The sequence below is a fragment of the Peromyscus californicus genome, unplaced genomic scaffold (assembly GCF_007827085.1).
Source record: "Peromyscus californicus insignis strain IS unplaced genomic scaffold, ASM782708v3 Scaffold_9__1_contigs__length_137607984, whole genome shotgun sequence".
Lineage (NCBI taxonomy): Eukaryota > Metazoa > Chordata > Mammalia > Rodentia > Cricetidae > Peromyscus > Peromyscus californicus.
In genome coordinates, this window is record NW_026294617.1 from 93,752,720 (window position 1) to 93,772,880 (window position 20,161).

General features: G+C 42.8%; 1 protein-coding gene across 1 annotated transcript in view; it reads left to right on the top strand.

Moving 5' to 3' along the window:
* The window catches only part of Dbt (dihydrolipoamide branched chain transacylase E2), a 40,197-nt gene that overhangs the window by 171 nt on the left and 19,865 nt on the right, over positions 1–20,161 (top strand). Inside the window, exons 2-4 of the mRNA XM_052730993.1 lie at positions 8,530–8,653; positions 11,639–11,714; positions 17,756–17,937. Of these exons, the coding sequence (XP_052586953.1) occupies positions 8,530–8,653; positions 11,639–11,714; positions 17,756–17,937 (382 nt within the window). The remainder of the gene's footprint in view (positions 1–8,529; positions 8,654–11,638; positions 11,715–17,755; positions 17,938–20,161) is intronic.

The following is a 20,161-nucleotide window of genomic DNA, read 5'->3' on the forward strand; positions in this document are numbered from 1 at the left end:
GAGTGATTTACTAGATGTCACCCGGAGTGGGGCGTTGCTTTCTTCTTCGAGTGCCACGCGTCCTGTGAGTAAGTGATGGAAAGATGCATGCAAACAGAAGGGCAGCGAAGGCGGCGCGCCAGCCAGGCTGGAAACAAACTCCCTGCTCTTACCTGGGCGCGCTCCTGTGGCAAATGCTGTTCCTCCCAGCGGTACCCACATCCCTGCCTTTCACCTGCTTACCTTTGCTTGAACACCTTGATGGCAGGCAATGTCATAGGCACTGCAGACACGGAGCTACATTCTTTCCGCGCTCCTGACGTGGGTACTGTTAACCTGACCTCAGGCAATTTTCAGTGGAGAGGAAGAGAAGGGGAAAGGAAACTGTACCCTCTAGCTTGAGATGCACTCAGAGCTGTCCTTCTCTCCTTGGTCCACACTATATGCCGTTCCAACTTTTTATCATTGATTACCACCTCCGTTTGCCTGCAGTTTCCCTTACTCACAAGCCCTCAGCAACAACGGTGGATGTATCTATCCCATTAAATATTCTGTTTCTTCCTAATTCTATAACTTCTTGAATACCTACTTTTCCCATTTCCCTAGATATTTCTGCAGTGGTGGCCTCCTGATCTCACAAAACCTTCTCCCAGCCTGCTGTATGTACTGGGCACTGGGGATATAAATACAACACGGACAGACACCATCCCTTTCCTCCTGAGATTGTAATCTAGGGGAGGAGAACAGGGGAGAGGCAGGCCGGGAAAGACAGAAAGCCATGGCTTTAGAACACATCAGAGAAGAACTATTACAGGACAAGTGCTCAGAGCTACAGTGGCACATGGGGGTGACCCCTGTGGAGGAGTGGGGCTCAGAGAGGAATTCCTGGAGGGCAGTGAGTAAGGAGAGTGTGAAGGGGAAGTAGGAGGTAGCTAGCAGTAGAGGACGCTTGTCGGCAGCACCTTACTAGGCATTATTAGTGACTCTTCTTTTGAGAGCTCTTGGTTCTTGACTTCGGAGACACCAGCTTCCCAATATTATTCTTCCTACATCCTTTGCTGTTTGGTTCCACTGTCCTCTTTCTCTAGCTTCCAGATGCTGTTTTAAATACAGTCATATACTTCACAAAGACTTTTCGGTCAACAGTGGTCCCATAAGATTAATGACAGATCTTAACACTTCCTATGACCTTTTCCATGTTTTGATGTGTGTAGATACACAGACACAATGGTGTTACAGTTGCCTACAGTGTTCAGTAGAGTAACATGCTATACAGGTTTGCAGCATAAGAGCTAGCATATAGCTTAGGTAGGTAATAAGCTAAGCCATTTGGTTTGTGTAAGCATAAGGTGTGCACATAGACTAAATCATCAGATGATGGAGTTCTCACAGTGCTGTCATTAAGTGGTGTATGACGGCTTCCTTTCTAAAAACGCTGGCTTTGGTCCTCTGCACTTTTCCTACTTCCTGCATTATCTCTCCCACTGTGCTAATGGTTTCCTGATGTTCCCCAGTCTTCCCGATGGGTCTATGGAAGGCTGTATAGTCTGCTGTCCAAGAGATCTCCCATTGCATGATATGAGGTGTTTTTCCATTGCAAGTAACACAAATCCAGTGAATGAACAGGACATCATCTATGCATACAGATAACAGCTGACGTACGTGACTGTCGTGATCAGAGCTGATGTTTCATCAGTTCCTTTTGACCTTTCCCATATGGCCATGAGGAAGCTGCAAGAACTCACTCAATGTTTAAAGCTGGAAGGAGGAAGGAATACTACCAGGCTGACTTAACCAGCTAAACAGTGTTACTTAACTACTGCTAGCACAAGGGAGCTTGGAAAAGCTAGCCTTCAGCCATCTCACAGTGTGCCATAATGCCTCAGGGATGCAGACTCTGGACTCCAGAATAGAACTCTCAAACCTGTTTCTCTTGATTCTACCTTCTACCTCTGAAGAAATCTAGCCACTATTCATCACCTCACTCTTAATTGCAGGTGTCTTAGTCTTTCCTAATTGGGGCTCTTGCCTCTGATCTGCTCCTTTTGTAGTTCATTTCCCATAGGCTAGCCATAATGAACTTATTAAATAAGATCATGCCATGTTCTTGTTTAAGACAACTCTTTTTTTAAAATGCCTACAAACCACATGGCCTAGGAAATTTATAATCTGGCTTCTCTGACCTCTCAAGCTTCATTCTTTATTAAAAACCTGTCCATTCTACACTTTATTATCTTCTTACCCACCTCTTTTGATTTCCCTTTCCACATCCTTAATTGTTCCTCTTCTAGTTTCATGCCCCCATTTTTTTTTTTGTTTTTTTTTTTTTTTTGTTTTTTTCAAGACAGGGTTTTTCTGGATGTCCTGGAACTCACTTTGTAGACCATGCTGACCCCAAACTCAAACATCTGCCTGCCTCTGCCTCCCAAGTGCTGGGATTTAAGGCATGTGCCACCACTACCACCTGGTTTATGAGACAACATTCTATATCTGCCTTAGTGAGTATAGTTTATTTCACTTAACATGATGATTGCCAGTACCATCCATTTTTGTGAAAATAATAACATTTTTTTCAATCTACCACTTTACTGGGCATTAATTATAAACATCAATGAACTAAGATTAGAATAAAAGTAACACTTTTCACACACAAACACACATTACTCATTCAGGCCCCAACTCCAACTGTGCCTACTTGTTGCACACTAATCTGCATGAGAACTCTGAAACAAGGAGTTGAGCACACACTGTGCTCTCTTGAGTCCAGACCTTTGCTCATATATTTCCTCTGCCTTGAAGACTCTTGCCTCATCTGCAGCACTTCTCATCTCCTAGGTTACTCCCATTCAATCTGCAGTCTTACTTCAGACTAACTCTCTCCAGAGGTTCCCTTAGGACACCCTGTTGTAGCAGTGTTAATGGCCTGTGTGTTTCATTTTACCTTTCATTCTACTAGTGTCTTAGTTAGGGTTTTCTATTGCTGTGAAGAGACACCATGACCACGGCAGCTCTTATAGAGGAAACATTTAATTGGAGTGGCTAGCTTACAGTTCAGAGGTTCAGTACTTTATCATCATGACAGGGAGCATGGCGGCATGCAGGCAGAGGTGGTACCGCAAGAGTAGCTGAGAGTCCTGCATCTTGCAGGCAACAGGAAGTCAACTGACTCACTGGGCGGTATCCTGAGCGTAGGAAACCGCAAAGCCTGCCCCCACAGGGACACACTTCCTCCAGCAAGGCCACACCCCCTCCAACAGCCACACCTCCTAAAAGTGCCACTCCCTATGAGATTATGAGGGCCAGTTACAGTCACTACCATAACTAGACATTGCATGTGGGCAGGAATTGCATGTGTTTCCTTCTATATGTAACCCTGTGTAATTCTGCACACTGTGAGAGCACATAAATATTTGTTGAATGACTCAGTAAAGGAAGTTTTTGTTTTGCTTTTTTGTTTTTCAAGACAGTTTCTCTCTGTAACAGCCCTGGCTGTCATGGAACTCTCTATTTGTAGACCAGGCTGGCCTTGAACTCACAGAGCTTCACCTGCCTCTGCCTCCTGAGTGCTGAGATTGAAGGTGTGGGCCACCACACTCAGCATTTGTTTAGTTCTTTGCTTTTTTATCTTACACAAACATTTTTTTTTTCTTTTTCGAGACAGGGTTTCTCTGTGTAGCTTTGCGCCTTTCCTGGAACTCGCTTTGGAGACCAGGCTGGCCTCAAACTCACAGAGATCCACCTGGCTCTGCCTCCCGAGTGCTGGGATTAAAGGCGTGCGCCACCACCGCCCGGCTACACAAACATTTTTAAGGGAGGGGGGCTTAGTACCTGTGATAAATTAATCCTATGCAAGGGGTTTTATGTCTGGTTTCCTGCTTCGCTAGGAGTCATACATTTGGTTCCTAATTTAGTCAAAGTGCACCATTGAATTTAAATTTTTTCATATTTATTTGTTGTGTGTGGGGGAGAACACACAAGTATCATGATATACACATGGAAATCAGAGGACAAGTTGCAGGAGTCAGTTTTCTCATTCCACTACTTGGGTTCTAGGGATCGAACTCACTTTCCCAGGGTTGGCAGCAGGAGCCTTTACTCACTGGACCGTCTCACTGTGTTATATTTTTCAATGGGATTTGTCCTCCTGTTCAAAAGACTAAGTAATTTGAACTCATGTATTTACTTCTTTATTATGTTAATCAGCTAAAAGTCTTCACCTCCCTCTTTTTTTTCTAGTTGTAGATATTAAATTATTGATAATAATGAATCACTAGGTATAAACTGGAATTACCTCAGGCATGTTGGGCCAGATAATCTCATCAGAATTGTGTCTTTTAAGTATTGTTCACGACTCAGTAGAAGAAGTTTTTGTTTTGCTCTTTTATCTTAGTGCCTGTGATAAATTATTCATATGCATGGGGTCTTGCTGTGTCGGGTTTCTGCTTCCCTAGGAGTCATGCATCAGTGCCTCAACTATAAAGCTCCGCAGTATGCCCTTTAAAATCCGAGGCTTTTCTGGGCATGATAGCACATGCTTTTAGTCCCAGAGTTTGAGAGGCAGAGGCAGATTTCTGTGAGTGAGGACAGCCTGGTCTACCCAGGGAGTTCCAGCACCCCAGGGCTACATAATATCTTAAAAAAAAAAAAAAAAAAAAAAGAGTAAGGCACCAAAGGCCAGTCTCTTTCTATGGCTTTGCACTGTTTGGAGGAAAACTAACCCCTACCTTCCCGTTCTTAACTAGTGTGATTCTATGGGGGAGGGGAGGATGCCTCCTCAGGTTTAAAAATTCATTTTTCCTCCTTTCTGTTGCCTTTTAGTCTCTTTACTTTTGCTGATTTTTAATCTCTCCTCTTTCTCGTCAAAGCCATCCAGCTGCTGTTAATCACACAACGCCCGTGGCAACTCAGTTGCCATTTCTCGGTCCTTGGTGATCGGCTTCAGGGGCCTGTGTTCCATGTGTCTGTCCGCCTTGGTCCTTCTTTTCTCTCCAGACTTTACCTATAGTACCCCAGCCCCTGAGCTAAGTAGACTGTTTGCTAACCCTGTCTGTAATGTGACCCCAAAGCACACATTCCCACTCCTTATCCTGACATTCACGGATAACTTAGCAACCGTCTTGAGTATGCACTGCTTTCCTTTACAAATCTGATCAAGCAGCCATGCGAATCAAATTCTTGCTGCCATTTCTGTGTTCACACCGCTTCCTGCGCCTTAGAAGTACCCTTCTGCTCTTCGTTATTCATACTTACTGCGCAAGGCCCAATTGCAATCTTCTCCAGGGTCAAGCTAACCTCCCCACTACTCTCTTGTTTTGTTTTGCGTTTCTTTCTTTCTTTTATTTATTTATTTTTTTGGGGGGCTTAGTTTCTTATTACAAATAATAAGAGCATACATGACCATGCTTGGGAGAAAGAAAGAATTGTTTCTCCTACATTGTACCTTGAATGAAAGGATTCTTTCTCCTGGCAATGTGATGTGTTAGGAAGAGCCTAGGCTTTGGCATCAGGTTTACTTGTCTTCAAAGCCTGATTTTACCCCTGAACTGCAATATGACCTTGGACAAATAAATAACTTCACCTCTTCCGTCAACTCCTCATGGGAGGGTAATAGTGTACCTCTTCCAGGAGGCAGTGTATGGAAAACTTCAAGTCCCCGGTGCATAGTAAGAAAGCCCTCAATGCGTTCTAACTGGGCAGCTGGTGACCCCTGGTCTGTTAGTAGTTCCTCAGTAAGAGCTGTGTTGTTGAAGGGAGAGCCTTCTGGAGGTAAATGTTCTTTAAGGGGTTTAAAATGTGAGGTGTATTATTTAAATCAAGATGAATTCGTATACTTCATAATTTTCATTAGGCATCTCTACATTTTTTTATCTGAAGAAGCAGAGGTGATTATTTCTTTTTTGTTGACCAAGAGCCAGGGTTGAGAACATTGAAGGAAAAAGGAAAGACAAACAAAACTGGGCGTTTGGAGAAGAGAGTCCAGTCACTATCTGCTCAGTTTTTATCTGTCAACTTAAATGATTTTAGTTAGGCTTTGTAGTTCCTAACTATTACTCTCCATAGAAATTAAATATAGGCACTAGAGACTGGAGAGATGGCTCTGTGGGGAGAGGCACTTGCCGCACAGGCCTGAGGGCCTGAGTTTGATCTCCGGAACCCGTGTCAAAAGCTGGATGTGATCGTGCACATCTGTAATCCCAGGACTCCCGTGGATAAATGGGAGGCAGAGACAGGAGAATGGTGCAGGAGCTTGCTGGCCAGCTAGCCGGGAGTGTGCAGCAAGGGCAGAAACAGCAAGAGAGACCCTGCCTCAAAACAAGGTGGAAGGACAGAAGTGTTGACTCCTGAAAGTTGTCCTCTGACCTTCACTTATGTGCACTCACGTTACACACTCACCATAGACATACACACTCACCATAGACATACACACACACACACACACACACACACATACACACACACACACACTAAAGTTATAAAAGTGAGTTATCAGGTGGGGATGGGAAGCTGCCTGTAATCCCCGCACGTGGGAGGCAGACAGGGAATCCCGAGAGCAAGATGGCTAGCCAAACTAACTGCAATGGTGAGCCCTGGGTCCAGTGAGAGACCCTGCTCAAGTATATCAGGTCAACTGAGAAAGACAGTCAGTGTCAACCTCAGGCCTCCGTGTGCATGTGCACACATACAAATGTGAACACGCAAACACATGCGTGTGCATACATACATATGGGGGGAAGGTAATTTAGGATGAGTTCTTTGAGATAAAGACAGGATATGTAATTTAAGAAAGGAACCCTCAGTTTTTCTGTGCCTTCAGAAATCAAAAATAACTGCCACTTAAGAATTTAAATAAAGGAGCTGGAGAGATTACTCAACAGTTAAGAGCACTTACTGCTCTCAAAGAGGACCTGAGTTTGGTTCCCAGCACCCATGTGGTGGCTCACAATCATCCTTTACTCCAGTAAGGGGGATCCTTACAGTAAGGGGGTCCTCTATAGGTACCAGGCACACATGTGATACACATACATACATGCAGGCAAAACACTAATACACATAAAATAAAGTAATTTTTTAAATTATAAATTTAAATATATTCCGTAGTCAGACTTTTGATTTATATTACTTACTTTCAGAAAAAGAATAAAATTCTTACTTATAAATACATATTAAAATATGACTTGTAAGTGTAGTGGCATGTGCCTATAGTCCCAACTGTCTGGGAGGCTGAGGCAGGAAGATCACTTGAGCCCCAATGTTCAAGACTAATGTGGGCAGCATAGGGAGACCTGTTGCCACACTGCAAATAACTAATGTGATGTTCTCTAAGCAAAACTTCCTTCTGTATAAATGTAAGTTTTAAATACATAATAGTATTCTCAAAAACAAAGGCTAGAAATTATTGTAGTTTAAAAGGTGAGGTTGTTATCGGATATTAATAACATTGAAAGGTTAACTTTAAGAATGAATTATAAGTTAAGGACATTTAGGTTTTGATATATTAGTTGAGTGCACTTAGGCCTATCATACTAAGGCATTATACAAAGTAGTTAACAGAGTCATCTATAAATTAGCATAAGAAAACCAGTGAGTGTGCTGGAGAATAGTCCTGCAGTTAAGAGCACTGGCTGCTCTTCCAGAGGACTGGGTTTCCATTCCCACATGGCAGCTCACAACTATTTGTAACTCCAGAGGATTCAACACCCTCTTTTGGCTTCTCTGGGCAACAGGCATGCACAGAGTACACATATTATACCTGTAGGCAAACGCTCAGACACGTAAAATAGAAGGGAATATCTCTTAAAAAAGAAGAAAGCCATCTGGGCTCCTTAGAGATAAAGTGTGCCAACAAGCCATGGGTTCAGCCCCCAGTACTGAGAGGAAAAACAAACCTTTTAGACGTGTAAGTGTTTTTCTTTGTCTTAAATGCTAACAATGGCTGAGGAGCTTTTGTCGTTGGTTTGTTTGCTTGTTTGTTTCTGTGGTCCTAGGATGAACTCGGGGCTTAGGAATGCCCGCTGAGTGCATTGCCACTGAGCCCCAGCTTTCCCTCATGGCATTGTTCAGGGATTCTTGCCACTGAAGTATACCCACTCACTGAAGTGTAAGGAGTTGGGGACAGTGTTTTAAACATACCCACTCACTGAAGTGTAAGGAGTTGGGGACAGTGTTTTAAACATACAAACATATGTGCCTCAGTGGGTGCAGTATGACTTATGCTCATGTTTTCTCTATGGTAGAGTTTGAGTTCCTTTGATTGCTGGGACAGAAGCAATTTAGAAAATAATCAGTTCCATCAGTTTGATTGTTCCTGCTGCTGAGTATTCTGAATTTGCCTAGATAATTCAGTATTGACATGAATATCAGCCTAAAACAGAATGGAATGGATTTCAGTGTGTACTTAAACAGCCATTAAAATAGTTTGTACTTTTATTTGGGGTGTGTGGGGTGAACCCACAGCTTTCTGCATGTGGGGCACACACTCTGCCGATGAGCTTTACTCCCAGCCTCCGAGGATTTATAAATGCTTTTTTTGTTTTGTTCTCTCGTTGATAGGTTTGTGTTCGCTATTTTCAAACATGTAATAATGTACATGTTTTGAAGCCAAAATGTGTGTGTTCCTTCAGTTATCCTTTGCTCAAACATAATCAACCACATCGCTCCCTGAGAACAGCAGCTGGTAAGTACACTCCCCAAATAGCACATCAAATAATGTTATCTCTGTCGCCTCCTTCTTAGTAATGGAAGACTTCCCAAAGTCAAGAGGTTGATCCTGTACTTCTAGCATGGCTCTCCCCACCTCTCTCCATTTCCTCTTTTCTTTCCCCCTCACTCCATAGCTGCCCTTAATGCTGGCATCTTTCTACAGTTGGGGCTGGGTTATACCCGGTCGTCTCTTCTTTATTCTCTGATTTTCTAGGTGTATTCATTAGCACTGATGTGACCTTCTCAGTTCAGGTAAATTGCTGACTGAACAGAGCATCTTTATATCCTTGTGCACAATCATTCTGTTTGTGAGGTGAAACTTAATCTGTTGTTACGATGGCATGATGTAATCATCCTGACTGCCCCTGAGTAGAGTTCCCTGGCCTTTATCTACTTACCTTTGTCCCAGCTACCCAGCCTCTGTAAAGAACTTGAGGCCTCAAGTATTAGATTTGGCAAAGGCATAAGAGCTTGCTTTTTTTTTGGGTTTTTCGAGGAAGGGTTTCTCTGTGTAGTTTTTGGTGCCGGTCCTGGATCTCACTCTATAGACCAGGCTGGCCTCAAACTCACATAGATCCACCTGGCTCTGCCTCCCAAGTGCTGGGATTAAAGGCATGCACCACCACCGCCTGGCTGGCATAAGAACTTTTTTTTTGCTGGTCTGTTGAGAACCATGACAAAGAACCCTAGATTTCAATATGTATTGAAATATGCATTTGGCAAATACAGGGGCCCTGGCAATGGAAAGCAGGGAAATTCTAGGCAGATTCTGCCAGATTCTCCATGTTTTTTTTGTTTGTTTGTTTGTTTTTTTTTTGGTTTTTCGAGACAGGGTTTCTCTGTGTAGCTTTGCGCCTTTCCTGGGACTCACTTGGTAGCCCAGGCTGGCCTCGAACTCACAGAGATCTGCCTGCCTCTGCCTCCCGAGTGCTGGGATTAAAGGCGTGCGCCACCACCGCCCGGCGAGATTCTCCATGCTTTTAAATGCCATCAGCAATAGTGTTAGACAATGTAAGCTTTCATTCCCCACTGTTTTTAAAAAGATTTGTATCTATTTATATATATATATATATATACACACACACACACACACACACACATACACACACACACACACACACACACATATATATATATATAAAACATACTCACACTACACACTACATATTTTTTTATCCCTAGCACCACATATACAATATGTATAGTAATTTATTTTGGTAATTGTATAGGTGGAATGTGTGTATGTGTATGTGTGTACGTATGTGGTGAGTGTGTATGCGTGTGTATGTGGTGTATGTGTATATATGTGTGTGGGGGTGTGTGATGTGGTGTGTATATATATATATGTGGTGTGTGTGTCTATGTGTGTGTGTGTCTGTGTGTATGTGTGTGCTCATGGTGCTGGAGATAAAACCCAGGGCTTCATGCGTGGAGGCAGGCCGCCTTCCACTACACTCACTCTGCTCAAGCCAAGACTTCATTTTCTATCCTTGATCACTTGTTACTTCCCAGAGGAAGCAGAGACCATTGCAGGAGGAACAGCAACTTCCTGCTTTGTCCTCTGAACACTTCTCATGAACTTTAGGTCTCTCTGTTTATCAGTTGCAGGTTATATGGGCTGCTGTGTGGTGTTTGTTTGTTTGTAGACAGGGTTTCTCTGTGTAGCCCTGGCTAACCTGGAACTCACTCTATAAACCAGGCTGACCTCAAACTCACAGAGATTTGCTGCCTCTACCTCCTGAGTGCTGGGGTTAAAATGTGCACCACCACCACCACCTGGCTTCCTGTTTATTCATTGTTAGCTGTGAACAATGAGAAAGGTGCTCATCTGTTTCATCACCTGGAAAATGAGAGTAACAACAGTATTTAGTTCAATCTCCCTGCCGTGAGCCTTCATTCAGGAAGTGTGATCACCTGTGTGCAAGGCACTGCCCTAGGGATGTATCAGAAGACAAAACAGAGATCTTTACATTGGGTACACTAAACAAGATAGGGTGTATGTTTAAGTACCTACTGTCTCTGGTCACTCACCTGAGTCTTTTTAGTTTCTTTTACTTTGCCTGATGGAGATAGGAAAGAAAAGTCTTAGGGATAATTTGGCAGAACATAATTTGGACATATTAGAAATGTTTAGGCATGGTGGTGCATGCCTGTAATCCCAGCACTTGGGAGGCAGAGGCAGGGGGATCTCTGTGAGTTCAGGTTAGCCTGGTCTACAGAGCAAGTTACAGGATAGCTAGGGCTGCACAGTGAGGTCCTGTCTCAAAAGAACAAACAACAATAAAAAAAACAAACAAAGCCTAGGCCGGGCGGTGGTGGCGCACGCCTTTAATCCCAGCACTCGGGAGGCAGAGCCAGGCGGATCTCTGTGAGTTCGAGGCCAGCCTGGGCTACCAAGTGAGTTCCAGGAAAGGCGCAAAGCTACACAGAGAAACCCTGTCTCGAAAAACCAAAAAAACAAACAAACAAACAAACAAACAAAAAACAAACAAACAAAGCCTAAAAAGAAGAAGAAGGAGAAGAAAACTTTTCCAAGCCTTCCTGATGAGCAGTGACCTGGTTGTAGTCCTAAGTTTGAAGGATGGTTATTAGAAGGGAGAGATCTAGTTGAAAGCAGGCCTTTTTTTTGTACATCAGTATTGTTTCAAACTGTCGGAAACTTCTTAGGAGAGACATTGTCACCCTACCAAAGAGCATTATTTGGGAAGCTGGAAAACATAAGTTCTGTAGCAATGGATCTGTGTCTTGGAGTAACTTATGTAATGCTTTAATGGTTATGCTTTTTTAAACTTAGAAATTACTGGGTTTTTTTTTAGTTTTGGGGGTTTTGTTTTTTTGTTTGGTTGTCTATAGGATGGAACAATTTCTGCTCTACTTGAGAACATATTCTAATTTTAGGAATCAAAGTAGCTATTGGTGATACATATTTAATGAGATCATTTCCCATTTATTTTTGAAGTGCTACAGGGACAGGTTGTTCAATTCAAACTCTCTGACATTGGAGAAGGGATTCGAGAAGTAACTATTAAAGAATGGTAAGTTAGTCCCCACGTAATTTTAAGTCAATGTAAAATTAATTGAATATGCAAAAAGTAAGACTCAAATTGGGACACTTCTTTGTGATATGCTGGTAGCAGAACTTATCCCTCAAGTCTCTTTCTTTGATGTGATTTATTAACGACTGTTACTTTATTCTATGTGTATGAGTGTTTTGCCTGCATGTGCGTCTGCAGCATGTGCATGCCTGATGCCCTCAGAGGTCAGAAGAGGCTATAGAATCCTCTGGAGCTGGAGTTACAGATGGTTGGGAGCCACCATGTGGGGGCTAGGAATTGAACCCAGAACCCTTGATGACTGAGCCCTCTCTCCTGTCTCTTTCTCTTTTAAAAAAATCCTTTAACTGTCTATTCTTTGCTTCAGCTAAAAAAGAGATTGCTTTCTAAGAGGTGGTCGATACAAAACCAGGACAGAGCAATAGTCAAATCCAGCGCAGCGAGCCTGCAAACTAGGCACACCACCTCTGAGTTACACCCAGCCCACCATGATTCTGGAAGAATCTAATGTATGAATCCCCAATTTCCTTCCTAATATCTTAAAAGCAATCCTGTCGTCTAACGCTCTATCACACTGAAAATGGTTTTCAGTAAGAAGGCGTGGTTCATGTTAGCTGATATACCTTGCCTGTAGGCTTATGAGACACTTTACCTGAAAGGTACAAATCAAAAAATCCTCCTGAAAACTTAAAAAATTAGGACTGGAGGGATGACTCAGTGGTTAAGAGCATGAACTGCTCTTCCAGAGGTCCTGAGTTCAATTCCTAGCATCTACATTTGGCAGCTCACAACTGCCTATAACTTCACCTCTAGGGGGAGCCTGCACCTCTGTCTCATACTTACATGCCTCCCCCCATTATAACAAAAACTTTAAAATTACATAATATAAATAAATAGATACCCACATACATAGATGCTTGGAACAAAGGAAGAATCCTTCTACTGCCTTTGACATTCTCCGTCCTTTTGTCTTTTATCTTTTGGGAAAAAAATACCTCTTGGCACTGAACTAAGTTTTGTTTGTTCGTTTGTTTTTTGTTTTGTTTTCTTTTTTTGTTTTTCGAGACACAGGATTTCTCTGTGTAGCCTTCGTGGCTGTCCTGGATCTCACTCTGTAGACCAGGCTGGCCTCAAACTCACAGAGATCCACCAGGGTCTGCCTCCCGAGTGCTGGCATTAAAGGCATGCGCCACCACTGCCCGGCACTGAACTAAGTTTTAGAGGTTTTTAGAAGTAGCAGTTATGATGATTAAAGAAAATTCTCCCCCATCATAGTTCTTTATTTTTCCCCTCAAGGTAGGGGTTTGCTCTGTAGCTGAAGCTAGCCTCAAACTTGCCATCCTCTGCCTCGGCCTCCTGTGCCCTCGATGCTGGGATATTGGTTATGTTCCACTGTGCTTGGCTCAAATATTCTTTAAAGAACTGGACTGATGCCGGGCGGTGGTGGCGCACGCCTTTAATCCCAGCACTCGGGAGGCAGAGGCAGGCGGATCTCTGTGAGTTCGAGGCCAGCCTGGTCTCCAAAGCGAGTTCCAGGAAAGGCACAAAGCTACACAGAGAAACCCTGTCTCGAAAAAAAAAAAAAAAAAAAAAAAAACAAAAAAAAAAAAAAAAGAACTGGACTGAGGCCAGTGAATGCCATTTCCTCCACTTAGCATTCTTTGCTTTGTAAGCAGAAGATGTTAGTAACAGTTATCTTTCCTGGCACTCTGTGATTGTGACTGAGCCATGGACTCAGAAGCGTCTGGCTTTGAAACTTGTGATGCACCTGTTCTCTGCTGCTGAGCCACTGTGTCTTGTGGTGTGGAATCAGGGAACAGTCATGGCTCTTCCAACTTACAGTGCCTGTTCACAGTATTAAAATGTAATATGTAGGAAATATCTTACCTTTCCAAAGGACTGTGCACATTTGATTTATTGATACCTTACTTCAAGACCAAGTTTTCTTCGGACTAAAATAATTTTAACTTATTAATTTCTATCTTATTAATTTTGTAGATCCACGTGCATAGTGAAAGGGTTAAGGCTCTTAGAAGAGGAAATTATTTTTTTCCTAGTGAGAATCTTAAGGCCAGGCCTGGTTTTCTCAGCTACTTTGGAGGGTGAGGCTGGAGGATCTCAAGTTTGAGGTAAGCCTGCACTACACAGAGAGGATCTATCCCCCTCATTCCAAATTTAAGTTTTTTATTTTTTATTTTTAAGATGGGGGTATCTCGATGCGTAGCCTAGGCTGGCCTTGAACTTGTGATGCTCCTGCCTCTGTCTCTTGAGTGATGGGATCACCAGTGTGCCTACCATGCCTGGCTCTCAAACTTTCTTAAATGACAAACATGTCACATGTTTCCCATGAGTTCTTGAAGAATTATTAAGAGCTTTCTTGACTAGTGCTTGTTCTCTAACTTAATATATATATATAAATGACTCGAGAAAAAAGTATATGCATTGTGTCATACTTGGAAAAATGCTTAAAATAGGGTTTTATCTGTAGAACAGTGTGCCCTACACTAAAAATCCCAGCATTTAGGAGGCTGAGGCAGGAGGATGGCTCTGAGTTTGAGGCCAGCCTCAGCTATATAGTGGGACCCTGGAGAGAGAGAGAGAGAGAGAGAGATCCATATAGTTGAATCACTTAAACAAATCCGTTCTACTAATGCTTGCTTTTTTTATTGTCATGTTTAAACCTTTTATATTTTGTGTAGTTACTGTTAAGGTAAGATTTTTGTCTGCTATTTTGTTGATGTTTTATGTGTTTATGTTTATGTATTTCTTCTCATTGCTACCTTTGTTTGTGTCAATTAGCTATTTCTAGTGCACTGTTTGAATTCCCTTTTCACCTGCCTGTCATTACCTTTATTGTTATTTATTTATTCATGTGAATTTGAGTTACTGTTGCACATTTCTCATTTCAACCAGAAGGATTCTTAACATTTCTTGAAGGGTGAATGTGTTAGTCACTAGTTTTATCAGTTTTAGTTCTGGAAGATACTAATTTTACAAAAGGTTTATTTCTATTATTTTTAAATGTGCGTGTGTATGCACAAGAGTACAGGTGCCCTCATAGTGAGAGTCATCAGAGATCCCTGGAACTGGGTTTTGTAGATGTAATTCTGAATGGTCTTATTAAATAAGAAACACAGAGCCAAATGCAGAGTTAAAAGCCCGAGAGGTCAGAGCAGTAGCTAAGAGCTAAGACCAAGACGGCCTTCTTACCCCTCGCTGTCACTGCCGTCCTTCCCCTGAGAAAGAGACCTACTTCCTGCGTGTCTGTCTTTATATTGACTTTCTGCTCTGCCTTCTCATTGGTTGTAAACCCAACCACATGACCTCCTCGTCACTGCCTGTCTATACAGACCTTCAGGTCTCTATGGTTGGTATTGAGATTAAAGGCGTGTGTCTCCATGCTGGCCGTGTCCTTGAACACACAGAGATCTGCCTCTCATGTGATTGGGATTAAGGGTGTGTGCTACCACTGCCAGACTTCGGCTAAATGGCTTGCTATTAGCTCTGACCCTCAGGCAACTTTATTTATTAACATACAAATAAAATCACATTTCTGCACAAAAAAAATATCATAGGATATTTGGAGTTATGGGTGGTTATGAAACACCTGATATAGGTGCTGGGAACCAAACTTGGGTCCTCTTAACCACTGAGGCATCTCTCCAACTCTTCCTTAATTTTCTAAAACTAGTTTTGCTAGACGTAAGATGTTTTATTTTTTAGACAGGGCCTCCCTATCTAGCCCTAACTGGACTGGAACCCACAGAAATCTGCATGCCTATGCCTCTTGAGTGCTGAGATTGCCACACCGGCTCAAGATAAATATAACATTAAAAAAAACCTTCTGTATTTATTTATTTAATTTAGTGTCTGTGACTGTTTTGCCTGCATGTAAGTGTGTGCACCACATCCCTGCTACCCACAGATATCAGGAGATGGTGTCCGATCCCCTGGAACTGTAATTACCTGTTGTCAACTACCATGTGGGTGCTGGGAACCGAACCTGGACCCGCCGATATATGCTCTTAACCACTGAGCCAAATCTCCAGCCCCCAATGTAGTGTTGTTAAGGACAGTCTTTTCTTTTCACTCACTCATTGACTATGTCATCTCTCCGCCTTCTAGAATTCTTGTTTTCTGATTAGAAAGCATCTGTTAATCTCAGGAGCCTTCCCTATAAAGATGTGGTTGTTAGCAATAATCTATAATAATCTTTTGGACAACTGTGACCAGCAACTTAAAAGAAGGCTTCTCATGCTGGTGTTGGGCTTTCGTTAGATGGTCTTTGGCTCTTGGAGGGAGTATTGTCAGTCAGAATGGGAAAATGTCATTTAAACTATTTATACACAGACTTGTGTGTATTATAGGTTGGTTGGTTTGTTTGTAGGTAGGTAGTTAATAGTATGTTCCTTGTGGCCTTTTCTCTTTTTTTTTTTCTGTTTTTTTTTTTTTTTTCGAGACAGGGTTTCTCTGTGTAGTTTTGGCGCCTGTCCTGGATCTCGCTCTGTAGCCCAGGCTGGCCTCGAACTCACAGAGATCTGCCTGGCTCTGCCTCCCGAGTGCTGGGATTAAAGGCGTGTGTCACTACCGCTGGCCCTTGTGGGCTTTTCACACACTCTTATTTTTATTTTGCCTTTCTCTCTCTTTCTTTTGTATTTGCCTCCCTCCCACCTCCCCAGCTTTTCCTTATGAGATCACCTGTGCTCTGCTATTCCCCTCTTTCCCTGATTTTTTTGCTCCCCAGCTCTCCCACCCCAGCATGGTCCCTCCACAATATGTACTCATTCTAAAGATTTGGGAATTGGAGCTTCTGATCAAAGAGAACATAGGACGTTTGTCTTTCTGTGTCTGGTCTACCTTAGTCAATATTTTCTAGTTCCATCTATGAACCTGCAAAGTCCATGATCTCATTTTCTTCACGGCTGAATAGTATTCCACAGTGTACATGTACCACGTTTTCACTCTCCTTTCATCGGAGAAAGGACATTTAGTTCCATTCCCTGGCTATTGCGACTAGAGCAGCTGTCAGCAATGAGCATGCTGAGCAAGTACCTGTGATGCAGGACCTGACTCCTTCGCGCGTGGACAGGGAGGAGTATGTCTGGGTCGTACGGGAGATTGACTTTTAGCTTTTTGAAAATTCTCCACAGATTTGAGATTTCCAAAGTGGCTGAACCAGTTTTCAAACCCACCAATAGTGAAGAGAACCTCCTTCCCCCACACTGGCTCCAGCATTTCTTGTCAATTGTTTTGTTGATTTTTTGCCATCCTGACTTGAGTGAGATAAATTCTCAAAGTTTTGGTTTGAATTTTCCTAGTTGTTAGGGACATTATTTTAGTTCTTTGTTTCTTAAGGCTACAGCTGTACTAGGCAAAAGAGGACGACATTAGGCAAGTTAAAATCACAAAGGATGCATATTGAAGACATCGTCGTCGTCATTATCATTATTGTTATTTATTTCTAAAAACTGTTCATTCTTTAAGTCTGATAAAAAGCTAATACAGGTTGAATATATTTTATCTGAAATGTTTGCTACCAAAATTACTTCAGATTTTGTATTGCAGAGTATAGAATACTTGCTTAGGCTTTATCAATTGAGCATCCAGAATCCAAGATTTTGAGTATCACTGTTTGGACAGAAAGAAATTTCAAATTTTGTATGTTCTAATTTGTTCTAAAGGGATCCTCATTATGTAATATTATACAACATGAGGAAATACCACTTAAATGTAGCATTTTAAGAACTTATTTTCTCAAAAAAGTGGATCAAGCAGAAAACCTGAAATAAACCTGGAAGTACAGGGTTTAGTTTTGGCTTTTAATTTCAGCATTTGTGAGATGTTTGTTAAAGACACTCTGAAAGCCATTTCCATCTTTTCTAAAACATTTCTTTGTGTACCCCTGGTCATCAGTGGTGGGCTGGATGGCTTTTCGTGTAACATTGCGGTATTTACACGAACATGCAAGGATGGCTTGTAGTCATGACTAGTCATGTAAAAGTGTCCTTGTCTCTTTCTTCCAGGTATGTAAAAGAAGGAGATACTGTCTCTCAGTTTGACAGCATCTGTGAAGTTCAAAGTGACAAGGCCTCTGTCACCATCACCAGCCGCTACGATGGCGTCATTAAGAGGCTCTATTACAATCTAGACGATATCGCTTATGTGGGGAAGCCACTGATAGACATCGAAACTGAAGCCTTAAAGGGTAATTGTGTTCTGCTGCATTCATTACTGCCGTCCTTTTGTTGTGGAATCCCAGTAAAGTAGTCCTTCCAGGCATGAGGTGCACACTGTAATCCCAGAGCTTGTGTGGAGGAAGCAGGAGGATTGTGAGTTTGAAGCCAGCTTGGGCTATATAGTGAGTTTGAAGCTATCCTGGGCTCCAGAGAAACTCTGTCTCAAAAACAGGATATTCTAATTTACAGAACCTAGGTTGGAGATTTAGAACAGAAAATTAGGGAAACTGCAAAGATTTTTCTGTGGTACCTGATTTTCTTTCAATCAGATACCACAGCAAAAACCTATGCAGTAAGATTTCATTTGTCTGAATGTCTGCCTTCTGGAAACTTTACGTTCAATGAAGCAAGAAGCTCTCTCAGGGACTAAAGCTTGAGATCCAGAACATTGGTTAGTAAGAGCACAAATTGAAGTCTGGAAAAGTTGAACCTAACATAGTAGGATTGCAGGTTCAGTGTCTCAGATCTGGAATCTTCACTGGCTTGGCCTCTGTGTAGATGGTTGTAACACAAATTGATAAATGGTCTTCTAATAAAAAAAAACAAACCCGGAGCCAGATATTGGGATAAATGCTGAAAGATTGGAGGGACAAAGGAACAAGCCACTGCCACGTCTTACCTCTAGGACTCTTCAGCCTGAAAAAGGCTCTAGTTCCTGTCTTCTCATGCCTCATATACCTTTCTCTGCCCAGCCATCACTTCCTTCTTAGTTCTGGGATTAAAGGCGGGTGATTTCCCAAGCAAAGGCATGAGATCTCAAGTACTGGGATTAAAGGTGTGCACCACCACTGCCTGGCTCTGTTTCTCTCCTAGACTGAGTCAATCTCATGTAATCCAGGGTGGCTTTGAACTCACAGAGATTCAGATGGATCTATGCCTCCCAAGTGCTAGGATTAAAGGTGTGTGCCACCACTGCCTGGCCTCTATGTCTAATCTAGTGGCTGTTCTGTTCTCTGATCCTCAGGCAAATTTTATTAGGGTACACAATATATCACCACAGATGGCCAGTGGTGACATATCACGGGCAGGATTTTGTGTAGGGGCAGGAGTCACCTCTGAGAACCAAGAGCAGAGGAGGACTTCAGGGTTGCAGGAGAGAGAGCACACTTGTGACGTCCTAAGGACAACTCACTTGGCCCCGGTTCTTAAAAATTCCACAGCACTTCGCAGTGACCCACCCCCAGGATCAAGTCTCTAGTCACGGGAATCCGGGGGACACTCAGACCATAGCAGCGCTGTTTCTATATTTTCTATACCACACGTGTGCATTCTCACCGATGGTGGCCGGGAGAGCCAAAGTACGTCAGCAATAGAAGAGAAAAGAAAGAAAATCAGCGAAAATGAAGAGATTGGGTAGAATTAGCAGTCATGGTGCTTACATGTCACAAAAGGGAATGCATTTTTTGCACCATACAGGGGACACAGGAACATTGGGCAGTCCCTTCGGTGGCAGAGCCAGCTTTCTATCTCAGAGGTTGACTGAGCTCCTCATCTTGAGAAAGAGCTTCAGCATCAGGCCAGGAGCGCAGGAGGTTCTGTGGCAGTGAGTGGGAAGGTGGCTAAGTGGGCAAAGTGCCTCTCACACAAGCTCATCCTGAGGACCCGAGCCTGGATCCCGGGCACCCATGAAAAAGCTGGGCATGGCACAGTGCCCCTGTAACCCCAGCGCTGGCCAGCACAGAGAGGGGGATCCCGGGAGCCCGCTGGCCAGCCAGTTTACCTGAAAAGGGGAGGCCCGGGTTCAGCGAGAGACCCTTTCTCAAAACCTAAGGTGGACAAATGATAGAGAAAGACATCTGACATTGACCTCCGGCCTCTGTGTCTGCACCCAAGAGCAGGAGTGCAAGCGGGCTCACACACACACAGTAAAAACTAGGGCTGGTGTGGGGTGCACACCTTTATTCTTAGCACTCAGGAAGTAAAGACAGATCTCTGTGAGTGCCAGGCCAGCCAAGGCTACATGAGAACCTGTCTCAAAACAACAAACCAACAAAACCAGTAAGCATTAAAAACTGTTTTAATATAAGTCTACAATGGGATTCATAATCAGCATTTGTTATCTGGGAAATGTTGAATAAGACATGAGTAGTCTGCTTCAGAAGTCAGGAAGGAGTATTTGAACAATAGTGACTGGTAGTTCTTCAACTTTATTATTTATATAATAATAATAATAATATCCAAAACTGTAATCAT